Raw genomic sequence first — 15,756 nt, 5'->3', positions numbered from 1 at the left:
GCCAAACTCCTTTGAGCTGAAAAGTTTAGTTCCAGAGTCTGGAACTTTTGCTCCATACTGAGGTGCACGGATCTGGGGGTTTGGTATGAGCCTGTCTCTGCTCCTAATCTTTCTCACCCCTCCACCTCTTTCCTCCCTCCCGCTCTGTCATTTTCTCTTTCATCCTCCACTCCTCCTTCTGAGGCTTCATTTTATTAAACAGCTCGCTGGGAAAATAGCAGTGCTCTGACCCACAGCTGCTAAAAGGGAAGGTGATGTATGTGTCAGGAAACTGTTTCCAGTTCATCTCCAAACAGGGAGAGAGCCCCCTGCATCCCTGCGGTGTCCCCACTCACCTTCTCCCACCCACCCTGTGTGAGACTGAAAATCCAAATCGGGCTGTCTTTTCGTGAAGATAAAAGGTGCAAAACTGGCTTTGTGTACTCCCAAGCCTTTGGAACTAAACCCTGCCTCACCACTAGGCTTGAGAGCTGCTCTCGATTTTTATACTGTCACCATTTGACTAGTTCTTTTGTCATCATAGAGCAAGGGTAGTCAATAGGCAGACTGTGGGCCAAATCTGGACCACCAGGTGCTTTTGAACTGACCCCAAAATATTTTTCTTTACTTATTATCATTATTATTTTCTCTGGAGTCTGGACCTTGACTAAACCTTGACCAAGAAATTTGGACCTTGACAAAAAATAGACACCCCGTCATAGAGACTTCCAACCTAGACTGGCCCTGAATTTTCAAGGTAAAAATGAAGCAGAAAAAAGAAGAAGAAGAATCTTTCATACCTTTTTTTTCCATCTTAAAGAAGTAAAAAGGGCCACAAGCCACTTTTTTTTAACGTCACCTTTAAATAAGATGATTCTTAAACTCAAAGGGCCAGTCACAAATTGCCCATATACATGGCACTCTTTTGTCAGAGTTAGGGTATTTTCTAGCTCTTTTTCTTATTCATTCAACTAGAACCTATTCCTTCTCCACCACCCCACCACCCCCGCCCTCCTTTCTTTGATGGAGCAGCATGCAGTTGAGTTAAATTTTTAACAGCCTCTTTGAGCATGGCTCAAAAGTTCCTCCTCCCCTCCCCCAGGAATTTGGTGCTAAGGAGTTCAAAGATAGCTCCTGAGGTATCAGTTTCCCAAGACAATCTCCTTCCAGCCTCGGATATACTTAGCAACTGTGGTAATCTTACTTAGGACTCTCCAAGTCTCCTCTAAGGGATCTGGAGAATTCAAGACAGCTGGGGATGGACGTGGCAAAGGAAGGGATGGGGCCTGCTAGCACAGCAAAGCCATCTTGAGCTAGTGACCATACATAGTCAGCCCAGGGCTCCCTGCAGCACAGGGGATAGGAGGCCAGAGAAGGAAGGGGACACTGGATGATGAGCTAGAATGGCTGATTGTGTCTATAAGAAGTTATTTTCTTGCCTCTCCCCTGAAGCTTACTAACAAGAGGAGCACCTGCCGTGCAAGCCACATATATATATATATGCGATAAGTGGCTTGTGTGGAAGGACCAGTCATGTTAGCTGCCGCAGGTTCCAAAGTGATCACTAGGAGGATGGAGGGGTATGCTACATTGAGTGACAGGGGGATCTCAGAGGTTCAGAGGTTCACATTGTGTACTGAATTATCCCAGCTTTTTGTAAGCTGTGCCCTCTCCACACAACAGCTCCCTGATCTCCCAAATCAGCCGGCTGTCCTCTTTGGGATAGGAGTACCAGCTCCCCCTGAACTACAGTGCATTATCTCTTCAGGGGCTGGCCTACTTACTCCCATCCAATCTTCAGGAAGCAGCCATTTCCCTCCCCGTCCCTCCTCTCCTCAGCAGCCATCCCTCTCTCCAGACCTCACAGGCAGAGAGGAACAGACCCCAGTGTGCGAGCTTGTCTCTCCTGGTCTTTATTCCTGCAGTCCAGTCTGCACACTAGAGCTAGCACCGGTAGAGCTGCACCTCTGCTACCGTGGAAGAACTGCCTAAACGTCTCATACCTACACCCGGCATCGTTAGATACACAGGCTGATGCACTGCCTGAAGATATGCAGGGTTAGCCAAATCCCCCTCTTCCTCCCAAATTTACACTGGCACAAGTGGCATATGTCATTCACTACCAGTACAGCTCCAGCAGCAGCAACCACAGAGGAAGCTGTAGCGTAGACACGGCTATGTAATTTTGATCACTATGTCGTCTAACCCGCCTTGAGCCCCCTCTACAGTAGAGCTTCCAGAACTGCTACCACAGATGAATTATGGGCCCCATTTTTGCTTGCGTAGCTAAGGCATTGGGGCCTGCATGCGCCAGCAGCACTGCTGGAAGCAAACAGGCTAGGTGATCCAAGCGACAATGCTGACTCCTGTTGTCTGTCTGTCCCAGAATAACAGTGTAGAACCCATGAGGGCTCTAGCTTGTGGCCCCATACATGAGGGAGTGAAAAGAGCCGGTGCTGTTGTAGTGGGACCTGTGGGCAATTTTCTGACTAGCCTTCATCTTACTCTGACCAAATTCTGCCCCACCTCCACCCGCGTCAGCTCCTCATTCACTCTCCCTCCACAAACCCTAACCCCCATGCCCCTGTTTGGCTCTCTCCATGCCCTCAGCCCTCCTCAGAGTTGTCTCAGGAGCATTGCTGTAACTTGATCAGCAGCGGGTTTAACTTGAAAGCAGACTGGGTACAGAGTGAAAGGCCGATGAGCTGAGCTAACAGCCTTCACCACTGGGTGGTAAAGACCGTCCACGCCGAACGTTGAACAAACCCCTTTTCCTACATTTTAGGAGGCGGATTTCAGGAGAGGTTGCTCACCTGGGGAAGGGGGGATAGTAGAACAACTACAGGTTAAACTAGAACTGAAGTAAACCTGGAACTGGACCTATTCCAAGGTTTGGGAGGGAAAGTGGTTATCAATTTTAAAAACAAAATTCAACTCCCCCGCACCCCTTTTTCCCCCTGTCTAATTTTTAAATTTAAAAATTTGTGACAATTTCCAAACTTGACCAGGGATGGAGGGAATCACAACAATGTCATCTGTATTTTCCCCCCATTTTTTCGTCCAAGTTTCAAAATTTGAAAAGTTTCAACCTGCACTAGTTTGTAATATTTGTGATCTCTGCCCCCTCTGTTCCTGCCTGGGAGCACAAGGGCTGAAATACCACAGAAAAGCATTCTTACTGCTATACTCCCAGTCACAACGGGGTTCCTTAACCCCATGTTCTGCGACTCAGTGGAGAGACTGTGTGAGAGCCACTGATCACATTGGCACTGCATGAGCATCCCACCAGCAATGCCTATGCTGCCAAAAACATGCCCTGGCCCCCTGCATGCAACTTGGGGAGCAGTCTCTGCAGGCAGCTTTTTCTTTGGTTGTTTCAAAGTCTTGGCCAGGAACCTAGAGGGGAACCCCACCGGAATACTGTCCTAACATTACTGCAGTCTGATTAGAAGCCTGTGCAGAGCTGCCCCCACCAAAAAAGACATATCTACACACACAAACATGGCAGGCAGAGGAATCAGTGGAAAAGCTGCACTATACCAGGGCTGTGCCACTGCCTGACTAATTACATATAGGTGCCAACTAGAATATTTGTTGCAACAATATATCACTATTTGTCTGTTCCCAGGCTCCCCCCAACCAATAGCACTGAAACCCTCAAGAGCTTTAGTGTCCCTGTGAGACAATTAACCCTTTCATTACTGGATACTGCAAAGCATGCATTGAACATGAACCCTTCTTCTCCTGATCCCCATCATCCCAAAAGTATTGAGGGGCTACAGACAGATTTTCTTTTATCGACTTCCATAAGACATTCCTTTTGTGGGTAAATGTTACATATTTTGAACACGCATTGGATATGATTTGGTGAATAATATTGTTATTGCTTTATTTTTAGAGAGGCCAGAGTCAACCCCCCGAACTTTATAGATGCTCAACATTTGAACCCAGATCTAGATGAGCCCAGGTCTAGATAACACACTGGATAAGTGTGTCTTTGTCCTTTTCTAGTAGCTAATTCACAGACAAAAACCAATTGCTACTGCTCCCAGCTGATGGACTTACTTTTTTAACCTAAATGGTAGATTGTCCGTGCTTTGGAGCTAACAGTCCAAGTTTCAGTCCCTGGTGGCAAACCAACCAGGGAGGTGTCATTATCTGGTTGCTGTTATTTTGGGGATGATGTAAGTGAACAGGGAGCTGTACAAACACACAAAATACAATATCCCTTCTCTGAGAGGCTTCCAGTCTAATTCAGACAGAGAAATATGATATATAGGGAAAGAAATCAAGACTGCAGCAACTCCCATCCAAGGCCTCACTTGTCTTTTCAATGTATTAACATCCAGTTTCTCATCCATCTACAAATATTAGCTGGGGCAAAAATGGCAGAGTTTTTTTCCACAGAGCAGAGTCAGAAAAGGGACTTTTTTTCTCTGCCCCTGGTCTTCTTCCATGAAACTCTCCCTCAGAGAAGGACACACTTCATTATGACCTTCACACGCAGCTCTAGCTCAGTAGGTGCCCTCCAGACCAGATTTATGGACAGCCTGAATATGGAGTCAAAATGCTTTGGGGAGAAAGATGAAGTGGACTATATAAGTCCCCCTCACCCAGAGTCTAAATGGGAGTCATTCCCCAGTGCCCCAAAACAGTTGCTACAGGGAGATGGAGGAATGGACAATAGAATAGCACAGCTAATAAAATCCCTCCATTCCCTCTCATGCTGGACATGTGTGCATCCTAAAGAACAGGGGCATCTGAACTTCACGGCTCCACAATGAGCCAAAAATTCAGATCCAAACACCCAAGAAGCTTCAGCCTAGCAGTGCCAAGTTTGGCCTGAGCTGCAATCTTTAGTTTGTCCCTAGAGGGGACTCTGAAGTCCAAAAGAGGCGGGAAAGGCAAAGAGTCTGATTGTCTTGCAGCCCTGTGTCCATGAATGAGGCAGAGAAAAGCTAGTGAGCCTAGTCAACAGGATCGGCTCTAGGCACCAGCAAAACAAGCACGTGCTTGGGACGGCACATTTCCAGGGGCGGCATTCCAGCCATCCTTTTTTTTCAGGGCAGTGGTGCTCTCGGAGCTGCGCCACTTAGACAGGGTGACGGTGCCGCGCCCCCGGCCACAGCGGGAAGGGGAAGCCCCAGCACCGGGATGCTGAGCTGCCAGGGCCCAGCCACTACCTGGGGAGGAGAGGGCAAGTCCTGCCAGGGAGCCAGGGCTACACCGCCTCATCTGCGCACTGGCTGCTGCACTGCCTTGTGCCACCCCTTATATCGGGGCTTCTCTGCGCGGCCGGGCGGGGGAGGGGTAAACTCCTGCAGGCGCTGGGAGACGGTGACATCACTCCCTCTGCTTCCAGCGCTGCCTGAGAGCCTCAGCCCCACCTGAGATTGGGGCGGCAAATTTTTTGCTTGGGGCAGCAAAAAACCTAGAGCCGTCCCTGCTAGTCAAGAACTTTCTAGAGCTTCCAATGGCTGGTCCCTTTTTGCGTTTCCCTCTCCTTGTGCATGCACTACCAACTGCAATGACTCTTAGCTCAAGTTCATTTGGGGCTCATTCAGCCCCTTGTTTTGCTTCTACCTTCAAGTTCTCTGGCTAACCTGTAGCCCCCTCAGAATTACGAACCAAACCATGAGGTAAATTTCAGCTACTCCCAAGGGCCTTACCTTTCAGTGTCCGTCGGGGGCTCTTCCCCCTCCTGATTCTTGCTCTCGGGGTCTCCATGGCACTCCTCAGAGTCTGACATTTTATTTCCTTGCTAACAACCTTGTCAAATTGACGGGCTCTGCAAAGAGCTCTGTAAGAGTAGAGTGTGGGCGCGCGCGCGTGCGTGTGTTCACTTTCATACCACCCTTCCTGTCCTCTAACCCAGCAACAAATGATGCCGGAAGCCTCTGAGGTTTGAGGGGGGTTGGGAGTTCTTACTCAGGTTATATTTAAGGTTTTGTTTCTATCTACTGCCTAAAAATCAGGAAGTACTAACCCGAGTTGCAGGGGAAGCATGGGGCAACAGCCACTCGTAGGGCCTGTTAGAGTAGAAAGATGTCTGAGAGACAGGCCATAACCACTCATAGTACTAAACTACTAAATGGCTGCATCTTTAAGTGGCAACATTCGATAACATCCACCTGCCAAGGATTGGTTCTGTCCGGGCCACAACGCCTTGGCCACAAAGCCACGGAAGCAGCCCTTTGCCAGAGTGCAAGACTGTCCCAGCCACTGCCACTATCATCTCCAGCATACACACTGGCCTAACCCAGAAGCCCCCTTTGCCCAAAGGTGCACTGCTAGCGGTTCCCAGGGGGGCCTTGCAACTCTGCGCAGCCTCCTTTCCCCAATCTAGCCGGGCTGTAGTGCTTGGTGGATTCCCTTGTGTGTGCTGATGCCCACATAAATGCTTTCAGGCACTCACACGAGGGTGAGGGATTACTGAAGGCAAAACCGGACAATGCTCAGAAGCAGCTGAGCGATCCAGTCCACCTAGGCTCAAAAGTTCACTTTGGGACGTTCCTGTGACAATCACAGGTAACAAACCTTTTCGTCAACAGAGCTGAGGCTGGCGTAGGCAAGGGAGCTCCTCCGTTGTTTACGTGTTGGCCAGGAAAAGACATGAACTGGATTTCTCTGTCCTGAGCGTGGGAGAGCCGCCAGGAAAAAGAAACACCTGAATCAGATTTCTGTGCCCAATTGAAATACAACCAACACAGCTGCTATGTGGAGATGCAATTGCACAAGGGTGTGCTGTGCTCAATCGGCAAGGCTCAGATTGCAGAATTGCTTAAGAAAAAAACTGTGCGGTGGAGTGCAGGGGAAGTGGCAACAGCCCCTTCCTATTACACAGATGTTCAAATTCAAATCTCCAGTAGAATATGTCCTGCCAAAACCACCCTGCCTCTCTGCTATCAGGCCTGGTACCCACCTCCTACTTATCTTGCTGACCATAGCAAGGCCTGGTTGTCTCTTCCCTCTTCAGGAGTCCTGGGTGGCCAGTCCTTCATCTTACATCTTTGGTTGGGGGGTTGTGGAGATACAATTTGATCACCTGCCATCCAGGAGAGCAGCCAAGGGGAAGGGCTAGCAAGTAGAGCCCCCCCCCAACACACATTGTTCCCCAACCACTAAGGGCACCCTGAAAGTTCCCCAGCTCCTGAGCTTGGGTTTATGGGGTGCCATATGCCCTGAGACACAGTGCAGAGTTTCTGTAATGGAAGAACTCCCTGCCCTCTCCCAGGAGATATTGGGGGTTTGGAGAGGGGTAACTGCCCTTCGCTGAAGCTAATAGAAGATGGGGGACTGGTTTAGCTTGTGCCCCTTGCAGAGCCAGGGAGGGAGCCATCGAGCCCACAAGGGAGTGGGATAGGGAAGTGGCTAGAACTCACCTCATTCCCTCTGCAGCAATGATAGTAAAAGAGGTTGCAGGGCTCAAAGCGAGGAGGAAAGGAGGGAGAGAAGCCAGCTGGTGTTTGGATTTCCCTGCTCCCCAAACATCTTCTCGGAGCAGAAACCAGGCTGCTCCCAGCAGTGGGAGAGGGAGATGTCACCTGGCTCAGCTAGATATGGGCTCTGAGTACCAGGGCCGCCCAGAGGATTCAAGGGGCCTGGGGCAAAGCAATTTTGGGGGGCCCTTCTATAAAAAAAAGTTGCAATACCATAGAATACTATATTCTCGTGGGGGGCCCTGTGGGGCCTGGGGCAAATTGCCCCACTTGCCCCCCCTCTGGGCAGCCCTGCTGAGTACAACCTCCAGGAGGGGAAAAAACATGGAACAGATTTCTGGATTGAGCTATGCAGGGTTCTGCCTCTCTTCTTGTAGAAGAAGAGGAAACGAGAGAACCTGGAGGGGGAACCAGCGGCTGGCAGTAGAGCACACTGCACCCATTTCCTTCCTATGGCCTCTCTCACTGCACTAATCCCCTGAACTCTTTCTCAACCTGCTCATGCAACAAGCATCTTCTCCAGCAACCCCGAAGCAGCTCAAAAAACACAGCTATCACCAAGGTGCTTTCCCCACTAGGCCTGGCTAGGTGGTGGGAGGCAAAGGGGGTTATGTTTGCTCTGGGTGGCAGCTTAGTTTTAATTGAGCTCCATCCAACGCCCATAATGGGCCCAATTCTCCTCCCATTGAAGAGAGTGGAAGTTTTGCCACTGACTTCAATGGGGGTTTGCCTGCTGAGAAAAGATTTCTGGTTTTAGATAAGCAGAGCTTGCAGATAGATGTGAACCAGCCCAACAAGAAACCTCTTATCCATCTTATCCTATAGATAAGTATACAAGGAATGTTCCTTCCCTTGCCTTATCTGTTCTGTCATGGTATCTTACAGGGGTGGACACATGAATGGGCACTTATTAATTACTAAAGATTCCTCAGGATGCTATCAAGATGTGGCAGATCAAAGGAAAGATGTTTAGGAGGGAAGAGGGTCTCAATTTTAGGCATAGCCTAGTGCGATACGCAGTTATAATCTCATTACAGCTCTAGTCTGAAAAGGTAATTATGGTCTAAAAAGTGATAGGGAAGAAGAAAATAAGTGGCCTCCTGATGTTTCATATTTATTCTTTCACTGGTTCCCACAGCTATTTCCTAAGGTTACAAGACCTCCTAGCTCCTGCCATTGAAGACTTAATCTGGTGAAAATCAACGGAGGGTTCTTTCTACTTTGAACACCATCAGCAACAAGAGAGAGTCTGGAATCAGGACACAGTGAGACACTTGTCCTGGATGGATAAACAATGAAAATGCAGTTCTAACTTCACCTGCCAACAGCAATTGAGAGTAGAGTGGGTTCTCTAACCTATGCCCTAAGGCATGGGAGCAGCTCCAAGAGATAAAAAAGGTGCAATTTTTACTGGTGAATTTTCTGATAATAGCCCCCAATGTTTAAAGCAGTTGACAGCCTGTGGGCCAGACTCTGATCTCAGTTACGCCTGTATAAATCCAGAGTAACTCCATTGACTTTGATCTCTCTCTTATACAGCACTTTTCATCTGTAAATGTCAATGCATTTTACAAAGGAGGAGATAATCTTAGCCCCATTTTACAAATGGAGAAACTGAGGCATGGAGATGAAGTAACTTGCCCAAATAGGCCAGTGGCAGAGCTGGGAACAGAACCTAGGTCTCTCAAGTCCTAGTCCAGTGTGCTAGCCATTAGTCTGCACTGACTCATTAGTTATCCCATCAGGGCTTCAAGGTACTGGTTTTGGCACGCCAACAAGACTCTTACTAGCCAATAGGGTCACAGTAATGGGTAAGGCCATAATTCATGCAGTTTGATCATCTGCAGTTCTAAAGTATAATAGCCCCTCCCACCTCAGGAAATAAGTGGTCATGTGACACAAAGTAAATTCATACCTTGCTCTCCAAGGCTTAAAAATTCAACCATACTTTCAAAGCTTTATTTACACAGTTAAGATCACTTTGATACACCGGATCCTACAAAATTACAGGGTTAAACTGCATTTGATTTCAGTTCATGCCACTAGCATTGTTTCAAAATGTAATTACGACATTGCATGATTTAAGACAGTTGTTTCCATAGCAACAGTAGGGGGTGGGGCTGAAAGTAGGTCTTGTGTCTTGGATTGCTTTGTGAAATGTGACCTTGGGCTCAGGAAGTTTAGCCCTAAACAACGCTGCTAGAGAGCTGGTTTGAAAAATAGGTGGCAGGAGAGATGGAGGAGGAGAAATTTGGAAATTGACTAGATACCAGGATTACAGTTAACAGCTGCGTGGGATTTAGGATTCACTAGTCTCAAACATCTTCTTCCTGCCCTCCATGCCAGACTTCTCCTCGATGTTCTTCCTCCAGTCACCCACATCACGCAGATCCTTCTCCTGTTGGCATTAGGGGGAAAAAAACATGGAAGTACTGACAATGCTGGGTGGTATTCACGCCCATCCTTGTATTCTTTAGCTAACATCCATCCCAGTGTAGCATAGATACCACCTGGGATTCCAGTTAGCAAACCTATCTAATATCCCTAAGGGGTGAGATTCACCCCTGTGCAGAGGACTAGATCAAAGCTTATGCCCCACAAACCATATTTTGAAGAACTTGATTGGGATTTAAGTGATGTCTAGGCCTTGTGCTCGTCCTTAGTTCAGGGGTGAAATGCACCCCTAATGCTTTTCATCCCACAGTGCTTTCCAAACCATCCATACAGAGATTGTTTCACCCACTGTTGAAATGCAGCCCCCTCTGATGTGGAATGAGGCCATTTCTTTAACAGTGCAGAGCAGATCGGAACAACAGTTTGGGTCAGGAAGTGAAGAAGAGTTTATCTAATATGAGGAATTTAGGTTAGCAGGATATTACCCCGAACTGGAAGTTGATCGGGACTCTAGAGATATATCACAAAATCATAGGCAGCAGGGCCAGGAGAGAGCATTTGGATGATCTAAGTCTGAATTTTGCAGGTCTGCTCACTATGACATTCTTGCTAATGTCACCTAATCTGTAACTGGAGTGGAATATCCTCCCCTAGATACCAAGCATGAATGGGCAAAGTAAAATAGTTTGACACAAAGCTCTTAATCCACCCACAGATGGGGAGGCCATTAAAATCTAGAGTTTTACCACTTGGTAGTAAAAATGTATGGCAGTGAGAGAATCCCAAACCATCTCCCACTGTGTGGCTTTGGGCCACAGCTATGTGTACATCCTCATGACAGCTGGGAGGATTTAGAGATAGGAGGAAAATAGGGAAATGACCATGTGGCAGAGACAGGGCCACTCTCAGGATGTTAGAAAAGGCTAGAGCAGCCCAGTGTCAAGTGCAAACAATACAAAGGTTGGATAGCAGAAGTACATAAGGCAAGTGACTGGGAGACCGCAGCCTTTTCTGAGCAGCCAGGGTCTTTGGTCCAGAGATCCACTGGCCAACTGGTCCGCGTGTGTGTTACAGGTACCCTGTGCGCCCAACCCACAAGGAGGACAGTCTACTACGGCTGCAGGTGGGGAGCCAAGCGCTTTAGCTTAAGCTGTTGTAGCTCATGCTTTTAGCTCTGGAGGTCCCCAGTTTAGTCCCCAGTGCGTTGGTCAAGATGTGGCTGTCACACCAGTACACAGGGAAGTCTGATTTCCAGCTAATAATGCCTGGATCCTATTACAATAGGGGAAGTTGCGTGGTACCTTCTCAGTGTCCTCCTTCTTGACCTGCTTCAGGTTAGCGCGAAGGTCCATGCAGACCTTGTGTTTGGAGCCCAGCAGGGCACGCAGCATAGCGTCAGCAGACATGCGGACCCTACGCAGGGGTGGCCTCTTGAACTTGCCCCTCAGGTCAAACAGTTTCTGGCTCAAGTCTTCAAGCTACAAAAAGAAAGAGGAGATGGGGAGAGAGGAGAAAATGATGTGAGATGGACCCATAGCAGAAGACGAATGGACAGGCGCACACACAAGTACATATAGTGTGATAGAAAGGAAACGCCATCTATGAAGGCAAAGGATTAGTTTGACAAAGCTTAGGCAAGCACGGAAGACATGGGCATTTGGGAGAGTGGGCAGGTACAGGGACGGTGGGGTAGGAGCACAGGCAGCAGATACATGCTGTAGAGAGGGACAAAGCGTGGGGCTGGGCACACTCCACTGATCTCCACATCAGCAGCGATGGGAGTGCCAGGGAAGATTACCTCTTTGGTGGTTTTCTGTAACTTAGCCTCAGTGTCATATCTTTCCTCATCCACCACCTCTACCTTGGCATGAAGCTTTTTGCATAGCTCCTGCAGAGAAAGAGAAAAGGATGTGGGCCATTGGAAAGCGTGTGACTCACACTGCCTACCCTTTCCACAACTTCCTCCAGTTCTGTAAGAGCTCAGCTCAGGTGCGGCTCCGTACTTGGGACGCGTCTGAACCAGTTCCCGGTCTCTCTGTTCCACCTGCTTTCTAAGGCTCCAGCAGCTTAACACAATTGACAAGTTGGCTTATCCATCGGTTGGGAGTTCCCCTGGCACAAGGGAATTCCCAGGTTGCACATGGCCACTATAGCCAGCCCCTAGCCAGCCTCTCCTCTGCCCACTGGCCCCAGTAGGCATGTCAGGAGCATGACTGAGGCAAATGGGTGTGGTCAGAGCGCTGCTGCTGGAATGACCCCTTGGCAGCTCTAGGCTGCTTCTCAGGGCCACACTTCCGCCAAGGGGGCAGGTTCAGGAGAGGCAGAAAAGAGGCTTTCAAGCCATTTTTTCCTCCCCCAGCTCAGCTGGCCAAGCTCTGCTCTAGTGCAGCTCAGAAACGAGTCCAAATATTGCTCCATGTGGCTTTGCATCGGGCTTTTGCATTTAAACGTCCTCAACTGTAACTGATTTCCAGTCAAAGATCCAAATACAATAGTGCTGGAAATGTCTGGTGCCCACCCCCTAGGGAAAGTCGTGCATTTAACTGAGTAGTATAGAATGCTCTCAAGCAAGCCAAGAGAATTCCCCTGTGCCCCTCATGCGGGAATGATGAGTTGTCTTAACATGGAGTCTTTGGGGGAACCTGGAGGACTCCTTTCTCCTCCACCTTAAAGAAAGATTGCATTGGGCAGGAGGATCTGTTGTATAAATGCAACCTAGTATGACTGTGAGTTGAAAGGCCCCAAACAAAATCAACTTGATACCTCACCTCTGAGTTCATGATCAAAACTATTGGACATATGGAAACAGCTGAGCAAGGTTCCTTCTCCAACGTTTTGAGTGGTACATTCAGAGTTGACCAGCCTACTTTAGAAATTTTTTAAAAGCCAGAATCCATTTCTGGACCCACAAGTTTTCATCTCTACTTTGTGGGGGAGAGAACACCTCAAATGCACTGTAGAGCCAGGACTTCACCTCTCACTGGCTACTATGCCAGAAGTGGAGCAGAGGATGTAGAACATGGGTGCTCAAATTGTGAGTCATTACCACCAGGGGGCGTATGAGGAGATGACAGGGGGTCACAACCACCTGCCTTTCCTAAATTCCCAAACAGCAGGCACGTCCCTGCTCAGTCACAAGGGTTTCATGGGATTGAAAAGGTTGAGAAGCACCAATTTAGGGAAATGGGCAGTGTGTTGGGTTCAGTTGGAAGAGCCATATATGTGGGGTAAGGCAGAACCCTAAACCTTTCTGCTCTTGCGTAGGAGAAGATGGAAGAGACAAAGCTGTTACCTGCAACTCCTGCATGGAGTGTGGGAGTGACAAAGGAGGACAGTGCTCGGCAAGGTAATTGGCCTTTTCTGCTTCTTTAGCTGCTGTTTCTTTCTCTAGGAGAGTAGCAGCAATCTGGAGCATAACACTCTGGAGGGGAAAAAAAAGAACACAAATCCAGTTACTTGTGTGAGTGAGTAGCAATGGGGAGGGAGGGAGCTCACAGCTACTCCAACCCCAGTATTCTCAGCAGGAATCACTGAAGAAGTGCTCACCGCAGGGGGGTCATGGACACTCCAGTCCAACTTGTTGCCCACAGGAGTTGCTTCTTGTAGGAGATGGCATAGGAGTGCTGGATGTGGGGAGCACACAGCTACTCCCGGGACCAGCTTCTTTCAGCAAGAGACCCCAACCATAGGGAATGTTGTAGGAGCAGTGATTTGGGAAGCTTTGGGCTACCCCAGCCATTGGCCGGCCTGGAGGAGGATTCACCAATGATGGGGAACTTTCAGCTGTTCCAGTCCCAGCAGGAGGCACTGTCTGGAATGGGATAGGAGGGAGCACCAATTTTGGGAGCTCCTGGTTTTTGCAATCAGGGGGCAGATGCAGGAGCACTGGCTGGCTCAAGAATGGACAGTAGGATGGTTGTGGACAAATCCCATACTTCATGCAAGATCAGGAATAGTACGTACCTTCAGATGCTGCCGGCGGGCAGTGATTGCCCTCTTCCTTTTCTACAGGTGGGAAGAAAGAAAGACAAGGCAGGTTCACCACATGCTTCCTCCCCACCCCTTCCCATATAATGCTAATGACAGTTTTAGCATCTATATTCCTCCCCAGAGCCTGCCCAGAATGGGAAGCAAGAGAAGAACTGCACCCACAGAACAAAGGGATCTGGCATCAAGCCCCCACCCAAATCCTTAGCAACTGGTCTCCAAACTAGAAGACACTGACAATTTGCTGCAATCCATATATGCCAGCAGAGCTCAGCACAGATCTTCCCTGCTAACCCCAGTATTGCCAACTCTAAGCATTCAGCAAATATGAGTCAAACCTCAAATCCTGATTGGCTTAGAAATCATGAGCGTTCTTTTTAAAAATAATAGAGTGGGGCCCTTTCCATTCCCCCTCCGGTTTTGGACCCCTGTAGGGGTCACATGTTCTAGCTTTTCTCTGCAGCCAAGAGAGCTAGGAATGTGTGCACTTTAAAAACTGAAAGCTGAGATTGTAATCCCAGGACTCCAGGAGGTGGAACTTTAAGAACACCGAATATTGTGAGACTCATCAAAATTATGAGAGATGGCAACTTTGTTAAAAAGTCAATAGTACTAAAGGGCCAGTGAATGGAATGCAGGGGAGAGAAGCGCGGAGGAGGTAGCATGTTAGAATTAATCCCACTTCCCAACTCATCCCTGGCCTAGCAGTTAATTATCTTTCTATTTACGGCTTTAAGGCTGACTGGGGAGACAGGGCTGTGGGATGAGAGGATTCCTCATCACAGGAGTATGAGCACAGCAGTGGAGCTGCGCATGCAGGGAAGCACCTATATTCATCACTCCAAGGGGACAGGCAGAGCAGCAGGAGACAGGACAAAAGCCAGATTTACCTTCCACAGCTCCCCCTCACTCCCCCTCACCCTTGCAGGAAGGAAGGGTGGGACATAACCAGCTTTGTCGCTGCAGAAGAGTGAGAAAAGCACTGGGACTATGGGAGTGGGGAAGCCAGATTCATTGCTCCATGAGGAAGAGCAAAGCCAAAGGGGGCCGTGGGAGCTGCCAGGCAGGAGGCAGGCATGGAGGCAGGCATCAACAATACTGCAGCAATACACTCCGTTACCTTGTGTGCATTGAGCTGGCCATGAACCTATGCCCCGACCCCTTGTTTGTGACCGCACCTTGGTTACCTGACTATCGTTTGGGCAGGGAGGATAGTGACAATAAAGGAATTGCTCTCATAAGAACATAAGAACATAAGAAAGGCCGTACTGGGTCAGACCAAAGGTCCATCAAGCCCAGTATCTGTCTACCGACAGTGGCCAATGCCAGGTGCCCCAGAGGAAGTGAACCTAACAGGCAATGATCAAGTGATCTCTCTCCTGCCATCCATCTCCATCCTCTGACGAACAGAGGCTAGGGACACCATTCTTACCCATCCTGGCTAATAGCCATTTATGGACTTAGCCACCATGAATTTATCCAGTCCCCTTTTAAACATTGTTATAGTCCTAGCCTTCACAACCTCCTCAGGTAAGGAGTTCCACAAGTTGACTGTGCGCTGCGTGAAGAAGAACTTCCTTTTATTTGTTTTAAACCTGCTGCCTATTAATTTCATTTGGTGACCCCTAGTTCTTGTATTATGGGAATAAGTAAATAACTTTTCCTTATCCACTTTCTCAACATCACTCATGATTTTATATACCTCTATCATGTCCCCCCTTAGTCTTCTCTTTTCCAAACTGAAGAGTCCTAGCCTCTTTAATCTTTCCTCATATGGGACCCTCTCTAAACCCTTAATCATTTTAGTTGCTCTTTTCTGAACCTTTTCTAGTGCTAGAATATCTTTTTTGAGGTGAGGAGACCACATCTGTACACAGTATTCGAGATGTGGGCGAACCATGGATTTATATAAGGGCAATAATATATTCTCAGTCTTATTCTCTATCCCCTTTTTAAT

General features: G+C 48.4%; 2 protein-coding genes across 5 annotated transcripts in view; both read right to left on the bottom strand.

Moving 5' to 3' along the window:
* Positions 1-5,814, bottom strand: part of LSP1 (lymphocyte specific protein 1) — an 85,736-nt gene extending 79,922 nt beyond the window's left edge. For all 4 annotated transcript variants that reach the window (XM_065402513.1, XM_065402514.1, XM_065402517.1 and 1 more), the window contains exon 1: positions 5,649-5,814. In XM_065402513.1, coding sequence (XP_065258585.1) covers positions 5,649-5,728 — 80 coding nt within the window. In that variant the 5' untranslated portion in view covers positions 5,729-5,814. The remainder of the gene's footprint in view (positions 1-5,648) is intronic.
* A 3,767-nt stretch (positions 5,815-9,581) lies between these two features.
* TNNI2 (troponin I2, fast skeletal type) lies at positions 9,582-15,489 on the bottom strand. The gene is made up of 6 exons (XM_065403769.1): positions 15,472-15,489; positions 13,776-13,817; positions 13,105-13,233; positions 11,611-11,700; positions 11,114-11,290; positions 9,582-9,816 (listed from the first exon to the last, which is right to left on the bottom strand). The coding sequence occupies exons 1-6, from the start codon at positions 15,487-15,489 to the stop codon at positions 9,718-9,720; spliced, it is 555 nt and encodes a 184-aa protein (XP_065259841.1). The 3' UTR covers positions 9,582-9,717.
* Between the last annotated feature and the right edge of the window lie 267 nt (positions 15,490-15,756).

This window comes from Emys orbicularis, chromosome 4, assembly GCF_028017835.1.
Source record: "Emys orbicularis isolate rEmyOrb1 chromosome 4, rEmyOrb1.hap1, whole genome shotgun sequence".
Taxonomy (NCBI): Eukaryota; Metazoa; Chordata; order Testudines; family Emydidae; genus Emys; species Emys orbicularis.
Note: the sequence above shows the minus strand (reverse complement) of the source record. Positions and strands in the feature narration are given on the sequence as shown.

Bases quoted from the DNA above. Each gene is read 5' to 3' on its own strand.
- TNNI2 (XM_065403769.1), bottom strand. The intron at 13,234-13,775 runs GTACGTACTATT...TTTCCCCTCCAG, and splicing joins CCCGCCGGCAGCATCTGAAG to AGTGTTATGCTCCAGATTGC. The intron at 11,701-13,104 runs GTAACAGCTTTG...CTTTCTCTGCAG, and splicing joins ACTCCATGCAGGAGTTGCAG to GAGCTATGCAAAAAGCTTCA.